A 10,787-nucleotide genomic window follows, 5' to 3' on the forward strand; every position below is an offset into this window, starting at 1 on the left:
CTAACCGCTAGGCCACGTCCTTGTTAAGACACAGCCACGAACTGTATCACCTCGAACCCAGACTCTCTGATCCGCAGAGTGACACGCTAACCGCTAGGCCACGTCCTTGTTAAGACACAGCCACGAACTGTATCACCTCGAACCCAGACTCTCTGATCCGCAGAGTGACACGCTAAACGCTAGGCCACGTCCTTGTTAAGACACAGCCACGTATGTTTCCTTCGCTTTCTAAACTGTGCAAGAAAACGTTCCTAATTCTAAGTTACTTAAATTAATTCAAACTCATGATCTTGTTTCATATTCTTACCACTAAATTACACAACGTTATCCAATACAGAATAGTTGTGCAGATCAGAATACACACAAAACAAATACTTTGTTATTACAGAGATTAAAACTTTAAATAAACATTACGCACATAATATTCAAGGAAAATCTTTAATGTTTGTTCACGTATAAAACTAAAGTAAACATCCTCAAACGCTGACACTGAAAATCGTTAATCTTTGAATCAAATAATTCATGAACTTGGGGATTAATAGATTATAAGGATAATTCTTGTTCGCGGATGTTTACATGCTACACTAGATGTAGATGACTGAGTCAAACATTTCTAGTTTCAGTCTAGCCTGGAATTTACCAGATGTTTCCGTCGGGAGTTAGCATCATGTTGTTGAGTTGGGAGATGTTTCACCGTTAACTTTGTTTGTTTGTTTGTTGTTTTTGGAATTTCGCGCAAAGCTACACGAGGGCTATCTGCGCTAGCCGTCCCTAACTTAGCAGTGTAAGACTAGAGGGAAGGCAGCTAGTCATCACCACCCACCGCCAACTCTTGGTCTACTCTTTTTACCAACGAATAGTGGGATTGACCGTCACATTATAACGCCCCCTCGGCTGAAAGGGCGAGTATGTTTGGTGGGATGCGGATTCGAACCCGCGACCCTCAGATTGTGAGTCGAGCGCCTTATCCACCTGGCCATGCCGGGCACACCACCGTTAAGTCGGGAGATAGCAATATACTGTTGATTTCGATGTTTTAGTGCTGAGTCAGAAGTTAAAAACATACTGTTGAGTTAGGAGATGTTGTTTCATTATTATTGAGTCGGGGATTTAGACATTTGGGGAGTCAAACTAGAAAAAAAAAACACACTTTACTGTCTGTCCCGTTTTCTTTTCAAAATAATTATATCAAGCCGCCATATGATTACATATTAAAAACATGGATTTCTTTGAATTAAAACAACCACATTAGATTTTTAAACAGGAACTTACCTCTTTGAGGCGAGACTTTCATGTCATACCCGAAAGGACTTAGCCATTCGAAGAGAAAGATAGTGAAAGCTGCCACTTGAATACTGACAAGTAGGATTAGCAGCCAGGACACTGTGTCGAACGGTTCTGAGAGGATAAAGATGTGTTTATCATCAGCGACGGAAAAAGAAGTTGAAACTGAACTTCCGCCTTCAATCACGTGGCCAGAAACGTCATAGAAAAATGGGATATAGTATGTTATCTGTTTACTTTTAGAAAAGGACATGTCTAGACGGGAGATCATTACGGGCGATAGTGTGTAAAGAGGAATGGGGGGCCTGGGTAAACTGGCTGTCATAACGTATACTTATTCTTCTTGAGTAACAACAGTGGATTGACGAATCCAGAAGGTTGAGTTCGTTAGATTAAAACGACTTTGAATATACAAACCAACAAGTCACGTGCCAAACATAGACAACATAACGTGGCGGTGAAAAAGCATGTATGAGAAGTAATTTTTGAAATTGTTAAGCACTGTGTAGGTAGTGCTAACAACGGGAATTGATCGCTTTTGGGAATAGGTAGGTAAGAGTTCTTTCCGACAAAAATATTCATATACTCTGATCATAAAGCTGTATTCAGATCGAGGATTTAGAATTTCGAAGACAGACAGATTTCTTGTACTTAATGGCTTTGAAAACCAAAGGAATATGGATCAATTTGGAGCACCAGGACCATCTCGAAAATGAACTGTAACAAAGTCGTGCCGCAGCCGTGGTAAGCAAAGTGTGACGTCTTGTAACAGAACACAACGGTCAATGAAAAAAAGCTGTTCACGTGTCCCAGACAGCAGTACGAGACATAATCAACAATAAACTCTGTCTGGAAGAGCGACATAAGTCACGTACATAAGTTGCTTCTATGATATACCCATTCAACCATTGCATATCTCAAGCAGCTGTAGATATTCAGGTATTCATGATCTTCCATAAATATATATATATATATAACGTTTAAGCATATGGATTGCTATACGATCAGACTATTGAAACGGATGCTGGGAAACCATCGTCCAGATGGATCAGGGAGAAGTGGTGTGCATTTGACATGATAGCCTTACGACGGAGTCTTTTGCAACGGAAACTACACTTCAAGACTGCCAGGTACAAAAAGGTCAGACGTGTCAATCCAAAGTCATTTCAATATAAGGTACTCAACCTCTGTATGAAGAAAAAAGAAAAGGCCGATCGCGTGATGTACCACTGGTTATTCATTTAAATATTACGTTTTATTAAAATAGTTTTGGTGAGAGGTATAGGGGAGTGCTTAAAAATAAACAAGCTGATTGTTTAATGAATGTCTGTTGTATATGTTAAAACAAGATGGAATCCTCAGTAGCCGCGGCAATTTAAATTATTTTAGGCAAGATTAGAGTAAATTAATCTACGATACCTTGAGGGGGGGGTGCAATACATCAATCAAAAGGGTGTGTCCTCCCGAGTCCAAAAATGTAATTAGATCTCATATTGGTCAAGAGATGATGGAGCTATGAGCTAAAAGTTTATACTTGAAAAAAAAACAAAAAAAACTCAGAGCCGTTTTATGAGCCGCTATGCCGCGGCAAAAAATATGTTTAAGAATATGACTCGGCCACATTATCCTTAACAAAGGTAATTCAGATAACGAATCATAGGTGCTCGAAATTCTTCTTAAGAAACTGGACTAATATATCAAACGTAGATATAAAAATAAAATAAACAAAATAAACATATAGATTCTAATATTATTGAGAGGTCGTTATAATGAAGCAGAAAGTAAACAATGAAAAACATACAACACGAAGAAATGCCCGCTGTATTAATAAAAAAAAAACTCTTTGAAACCCTAAAAAGCAAACACACACACAAAGAAATAAAATACACACGGATAGTTAAATAAAGCTAGCTTTAAAACCTCCATTTTTTTTCAAGACTTCAAAGTAAAAATCTTTAAACAATCTATTGGATTTTAATACCAAGGAAGGCTTTGGGGGAAATTATCCCGGTTCGTTTAGTGACGACGATAGTGATGCCAGTCTCGAGGAACGGAAGAGTGAAGTCGAGCGCTGTTTGTCGCTCCGAGTTGATTTTGAAACTGGTGACGACGACATCTGCTCGACCTTCCACGATCTCAGCTATCAATCCGTTCCACGTGCCGTTCTAAAGATGGTAAATATCATCAGAACATGAGCACATTTGGGTATTCACATTAAAAAGTGGATTATCATATAAATTTTTTGTTGTTGTTGTTTCAGGAAATACATGTATATGATTTCGTTATTTTTTTTTTTTGGTTTTAATCTGTTTTCATCCATTAAGAGTATACAAAATAGAAATGAATAAAAATCCTATAACCCGAGCGCTTTCGAAAGGTGGACCCCTGAAGAAAAAAATGTCCACCTTTCGATAGCTCTTCGGGTTACAGGGTTTTTAATTCATTTCTATCAAGACTTCTTGAACCTACGTGTTTTTCTAACATGAATAGGTATAGCGAGTTAAGAAATAATCGTGAAGCTTAGATAAGAAAAAAAACAAAGGCCCATAAAGATATTATTAATATCAAAAGGTAACAAGTTGTAACCTGCAAAATCCGTTATTTGTTTTGTTTTGCACAACGCACCATAATGGGCTATCTGCGTTATGCTTACCTAAAAGATCGAATTTAGCGTTGCAAAACCTAAAGATAACCGCAGTGCAACGTTGGAGCACAACGAAAGAAAAACAACAGGTAGATATAAAGGTAATTCAATACGAGAAGCCCAAAAAGTCATTCAATTTAACTTCAGCTTTCTAACTGAATATCTAAATTTTCTTTTACATTCAGAATCTATACTTTAAAACAACAAACAGACATTGTTTGTTAAACCTTCTGAGCTGTATCAAAAGTCCTGAACAAGACAGTGTGCCTTTCTGTATCAGTCTTCACCAAGTGCGTGCGCATGAGTTTAAATTTAGTATCGCTGTTGGGCATGCCAAACTACACACACATATTGTGTATATATATATATATATATAAACCATATTAACACACGTACATACACCATATGCATCAAAATACACTCACCAAAATGATCGCGTCCCTATGATTCGTAGAGTTATTGGCCCCTTACACGCCCCTGGTTTTAGGGGCCATCGAGCACGAATTACCAATCTTACAAGTTTGTGTCTCTTTTTATAGAAATACACTTCTTTGAACTAATAATATTGAAGGGGGGGGGTCAGTATAGTTCGGCACATAAAATTACAAATTGGTAGAAACAAAGTATCGATTTAAACGATCGTCACATTTTTCCAGATCTTGTAGAAACGTTTTCATTGATAAATGTGATGTAAAAAGGCTGCCTGCAACGAGATTCGAACACATAATTATGTGAACCCCCGGCCTATTTGTTTGTTTCCTTCTATATTATAGGTACTTAGATCGCTTATAGATACCGAACTTATAGATTGCAGCTAATCAACGACACCCACCAACAAACAACTCTTGGACTGTTATAATGGGATTTGACCGTCACATCTATAACGCACCCATGGCTCCAAAGTGCAGAATGGAGTTAATAATCATACGTAATGACCCTTAAATATGGATTAGATGCAGGTGCCTTATTCGATACCATTTATGGGTGTAACGACTGCGAAAAGAAAAAAAAATATAATGTTTGGTTCGGTGGTTATTGCCTTCAACTGTTAGTATGGCACCTGAATTCATCTAATTATTCTCAGAACAGATTAACAGAATTTATAAATTTCTCCTTTAATGTATTTAAGATGAGATGGCATCTTAAAATATTAGATATATAACAAAAAGAGTTGATAAACATTTTATGACTTCCGTTCGTGTGTTACAACCCGCATAGCTTTGATTAGGCTTAACATTCCCTACACAAAGATCTATGTACATTTAAATCTCCGGATCTAACATTTCAGACAGTAAAAAATTCAGTCAACTTTAACATTTTCCTACACAATAATAGTGAAGATAATTTAATTTACCTCTACAGGTCCAGATTTCCAAACGGTAAAAATTCGGCTAAACCTAGCACGCTCCAAACACAGAAACTCGACACTGTAGATATTTACCTCTCCAGATTCAGTTCTTTAGTTAAAAACATAATAATAATTCAGCGTATTTAAAGTTTGTATATAATTTTTCTTTCCACATCCTAAAGAATAATCCTAACCCACGTACATTTAGGACACCCCAAATTCCGTCCTCCACCCGATAAAGGTCGTAAGTAAACCCGAGGTCAGCGGCAAATTTTTGGAGAAGGTCAATGCAGAAACCAGAGCAGCACATGTAATACTTGGGATTTCGTATGGCCAAGGTCATGTTGACTCTGAAATTAAAAATAAATTTGAAGTTATTTCAAGATCTGTGTATTCTCCGAAAAAAAAAAGTTATAATAACTACAACTTTAACAAAAACGACTCAGCTTGTAGCTTTGGATTATTCACTTAAAAAGCTCTTCCAAAAATTATTCACCTCAATATCTTTTCCAAAAACCTATTTACCTACATTTTAAGGTTTCTCAGACTTTATCGGTGTGTTTGTCTTACTACTTTTTCCAAAACTTAACTTCTGCAAAAAAAATAAAAAAATTCAGGGCTGTTTAGTCGTTTTTGGAGTTTACGTAACACCTTGATTTTTACTAACCATATTTTTCTGTATTTCAATATTGTTAAGCACTAAACTACAATCTGAACTTTTTTAAACTACGGGTATCGACCCCCGATTTTCAGCGTTGTAAGCCTGGTGACTCCCCGTTGATTATTATAATGTGATTATTCTAAAGAAGTGAAATTCTCCTTAGTCCGATTAAAAGTTGTCAATTAGGGAGAGAAACATTGAGTAGAATGTAATAATTAAAGGCGAAAGGGATGATTTAAATTCATTATTAATCGCTTACGAAGAAAGTTGTATACTGTGGTGTTATATTATGAAATCGATTGAAATTCGGAAACATTTAGACACGTTTTCCGCTAGACGAGAATATGTTAATTAATTAGATAACTAGCGAGAAGAGGTTGGCTCTTGACAGTTGTTGGTATTCGAAAAGTTAAAACATACCGAGAACAAACCCGAGTCGATGACAAACTTCTTAAGGCCTTTACACTGGGTGGACTTGTGTGTAAACCGTGTCAAAGGGTTACCGACTACACTGAACACGTTGTCATTACCAGACAGTTTAGAGGCGTGGAAGATACGTTTACAAAACTCTTCTTCATGTGAAAGCTTTATTAGGAACGAATATTCTCTAGACTTTGTATTTTCAACAATTTTCATTAGAACATATACCAGAAATGAATAACCTGTACAAAGTTACGTTGATTCTCTACCCAACCTTTATAGATATCTATATATTTTCCAATTTGTAAAGCAGAACAAAGGAAAAATTCTTAGTTTGTTTCAAAGTGGTTTTGATCAGTTGTTTAATAGTTGAATAGAAAATTTGGTTAGAAGGTTATGTTTACTTAAGTGGTGTAAATGGTAAGCTGGAACTAGTGGGGGTAACCTTAGAAGGTTATGTTTACTTAAGTGGTGTAAATGGTGAGCTGGAACACCAGTGGGGGTAACCTTAGAAGGTTATGTTTACTTAAGTGGTGTAAATGGTGAGCTGGAACTAGTGGGGGTAACCTTATAAAGTTATGTTTACTTAAGTGGTGTAAATGGTGAGCTGGAACACAAGTGGGGGTAACCTTAGAAGGTTATGTTTACTTAAGTGGTGTAAATGGTGAGCTGAACCAGTGGGGGTAACCTTAGAAGGTTATGTTTAGTTAAGTGGTGTAAATGGTGAGCTGGAACCAGTGGGGGTAACCTTAGAAGGTTATGTTTAGTTAAGTGGTGTAAATGGTGAGCTGGAACCAGTGGGGGTAACCTTAGAAGGTTATGTTTACTTGGTGAGCTGGAACCTTGAAGTTTGAGACAGCGGAGTAGAAGGTGAAAGTGAAGTTTACGTTGTACAAGGGTCAAATTCAGTAAATCGAAAATCCATAGACTAAAGCTACGAATATAGGTATGGTGTGTTCGATAAAATCAAGAAAGGAATTTGCCTTAGTAGGGGGGGGGGGGGAACTGGAATTTAATTTGTTTGAATAGAAAGGAATGGTTTAGGTAGAAAGAAGCGTTGATCAATGGAATGAAATTAAACTGATGACGAAATGAATGGAGTCTTAAATAATGGATTTTGAAAATTGTGTTGGATGGTAGAACAAAGATAGGGATGGAAGCCAGAATCAGAAAATTCAAATGTGATAGAGTGTAAGGTTTGAGTCCAGCGGCGTAGGTGGGATGGAAGCCAGAATCAGAAAATTGAAATGTGATAGAGTGTAAGGTTTGAGTCCAGCGGCGAAGGTGGGATGGAAGCCAGAATCAGAAAATTCAAATGTGATAGAGTGTAAGGTTTGAGTCCAGCGGCGTAGGTAATTCAATGATGCGGTCACCAAGTGTTCTTAACAAATTGATAGCTCGAGTTAATTTACTAAATTTTTCTGCACTTTACTCTCGGTTCTCATAAACATATTTACCCAACCAATTCGGACTCCGGTGCAACTCGGCAAGGGACTGCCCGGTCTGTCTTACACTCTCCAGTCTCGTTGTCTGGCGGGACAAGGTTCACGTACGGAGGTTCTTCCATAAAGGTTATCTTCAAGTTGAATTTTTCTGGCACCCCCCTAGGAGGGACGGGACTGTCCCCAGGCCAAACTATGTCCTTAATTTCTAGTTTTCCAGCTGTCCATGCTCCGATCTATTAATAAAAGAATACGATCAACTTATGCCTTGCCAAAGACGTGAACAAGCACCTTTCATAGCCTCACTTCTGATAAAACAGGTAAAGTGACTGACCTGGCCAGGTGAGAAGTTACTCATTAATTTAAAGTCTGGTTTTGTTTTCTCGTTTGTTGTTAAGCGCAAAGCTACACAATGGGCTACTTGCAAATTGCGGGTATCAAAACCAAATGTTTAGCGTTATAAAGATTCAGATTTACTGCTGAGCTATCGAGGAGACTGGAGTCTGATATAACTGGAAAACAGTTAATCACTTAGCTTGAAATAGAAGAGTATAAATCATAAGTTATTCGTTAATATTACATCTGGTAAAACAGTTAATTACCTAGCCTGGACAGGCAGGGTAAAGGTGATAAGTTATTCGTTAATATTACGTCTGGTAAAAGAGAAAAAAAAACGGTTAATTGCCTAGTCTGGACAGGCATGGTAAAGGTGATAACTTACTTTTTTAATATTACATCTGGTAAAACAAAAAAGAAATTACTAGCCTGGACAGGTAGGGTGAAGATGATAAGTTACTGGTTAATACTACACTTGGTAAAACAGAAAAAAGCAGTTAATTACTTCGCCTGGACAGGCAGGGTAAAGGTGATAAGTGACTCGTTAATCTTATATCTGGTAAAACAGTTAATTACCTAGCCTGGACAGGCAGGGTAAAGGTGATAAGTGACTCGTTAATATTACTATCTGGTAAAACAGTTAATTACCTAGTCTGGACAGGCAGGGTAAAGGTGATAAGTGACTCGTTAATATTACATCTGGTAAAACTGAAAAGAGTCACTTACCTGATCTGGTACGAGAGTGAAAAGCAGATGAATGATTTGCTTATTCCCTTAAGACAAGGTTTAGAAGACACGTGGTAACCGTGCAGGAGTTTACACGCATATTTCACATCTATTGATTAGACCTTTACTAGACGGAACCAAAACTTATCATCAGCGTCGGTAGAGAAGTCAGCATCAAGAGTAAACGAGGAGTTAATTAAGTTAGGCCTGACAGAATTAAGTATGGATTAAATGGAACGAGGTGGGCTTATCAATCACTTGTTTTTCTCCAAGCTGATGATAAGATAAATTTTTTCCACTACTGCTGATATTAACACCCTCTGGTTGCGTATATCACACTGTAGCTATTTTTATTTAGAGTAACACAAGCATCTAATAGGTCTGATATAACAAATAAACAGTGTCCCTAACGATGAAACGACTTGGTTTGGATTTCGAGTAATGTTTTCGAGGGATATCTGCCCTAGCCGTCCTTAATTTAGCAGTGATAAACTGGAGGGGAGGGAGCTAGTTAACACCACCCATCGCCAACTCATGATCTACTCTTTTACCAACGAATAGTGGGATTGACCGTCACGTTATAACGCCCCCACGGCTGAAAGGGCGAGCATGTTTGGTGGGAGGGGGATTCGAACCCGCTATCCACAGATTGCGAGTCGAGCGCCCTAACCACCATGAAACGATACACTAGACCTATTAGTAAGATATACTGGTATATTGTGGAACACATTACAGAAGTCATCGTCTTGTTGTTGTTGTTATCAAGCAAAACGTTTAGAAATATTTCAATAAAAATATAAATTTATCGTTTGTGAACTGTTAAGACATCTTTCCGAACTTACAAAATATTTTAGGTAACCATGGAAACTCATTGGTAATAATTTATTCACGACCTTTTATAAGTTAAATTAGTGATAAAAGTAACAGTTGATTCATTCTTAACTGACCAGAAAATCATGTTTTGTCACTGCTTGTTTAAATACTCCAAATTGTGAATCAAACCTCAATTGAACATAAAGTTGAAATAATCCTGGTTTATCTACACATATATATAAAGACAAAATGTGTGTATGTTCACACTCTAACTCCTCCGAACCTATTGAATCAATCTCAACCAAAATTTATATGTAAAACACAATGAATTATAGGGAATGTCCTGAGGGGTTCAAAATTGAACTTAACCATATTTCTATTTTGTAAAGCCTGTTAAAGGCTTTACAAAATAGAAATATGGTTAAGTTCAATTTTGACCCCTCTTAGTGCATAGTGTATACATACAAATTTTGGTTGAGATTGACTCAATAGGCTGGGAGTAATTTACTAACAGGCTTTACAAAATAGAAATAGGGTTAAGTTCAATTTTGACCCCTCTTAGTGCATAGTGTATACATACAAATTTTGGTTGAGATTGACTCAATAGGCTGGGAGTAATTTACTAACAGGCTTTACAAAATAGAAATAGGGTTAAGTTCAATATTGACCCCTCTTAGTGCATAGTGTATACATACAAATTTTGGTTGAGATTGACTCAATAGGCTGGGAGTAATTTACTAACAGGCTTTACAAAATAGAAATATGGTAAAGCTCAATATTGACCCCTCTTAGTGCATAGTGTATACATACAAATTTTGGTTGAGATTCATTCAATAGGCTGGGAGTAATTTACAATAGGCTGGGAGTAATTTATTAACAGGCTTTACAAAATAGAAATATGGTAAAGCTCAATATTGACCCCTCTTAGTGCATAATGTATACATACAAATTTTGGTTGAGATTCATTCAATAGGCTGGGAGTAATTTACTAACCATTTTAGTGCATAGTGTATACATACAAATTTTGGTTGAGATTACAAAATAGAAATATGGTAAAGCTCAATATTGACCCCTCAGGCTGGGAGTAATTTACTAACAGGCTTTAATTGAGTT

The 10,787-nt window shown here is 37.0% G+C and overlaps 1 protein-coding gene across 1 annotated transcript; it reads right to left on the reverse strand.

Moving 5' to 3' along the window:
- Positions 1 to 1,272: 1,272 nt before the first annotated feature.
- On the reverse strand, positions 1,273 to 8,181 carry LOC111083944 (glutamate receptor ionotropic, NMDA 2C-like; the record flags this gene model as incomplete). Its single annotated transcript, XM_022380689.1, has 4 exons — positions 7,815 to 8,181; positions 5,479 to 5,626; positions 3,266 to 3,449; positions 1,273 to 1,398 (listed from the first exon to the last, which is right to left on the reverse strand). Coding segments are annotated over exons 1-4 (568 nt in total), but the record flags the coding sequence as incomplete, so codon positions are not given.
- Between the last annotated feature and the right edge of the window lie 2,606 nt (positions 8,182 to 10,787).

This window comes from Limulus polyphemus, unplaced genomic scaffold (assembly GCF_000517525.1).
Source record: "Limulus polyphemus unplaced genomic scaffold, Limulus_polyphemus-2.1.2 Scaffold12286, whole genome shotgun sequence".
Classification (NCBI taxonomy): Eukaryota; Metazoa; Arthropoda; class Merostomata; order Xiphosura; family Limulidae; genus Limulus; species Limulus polyphemus.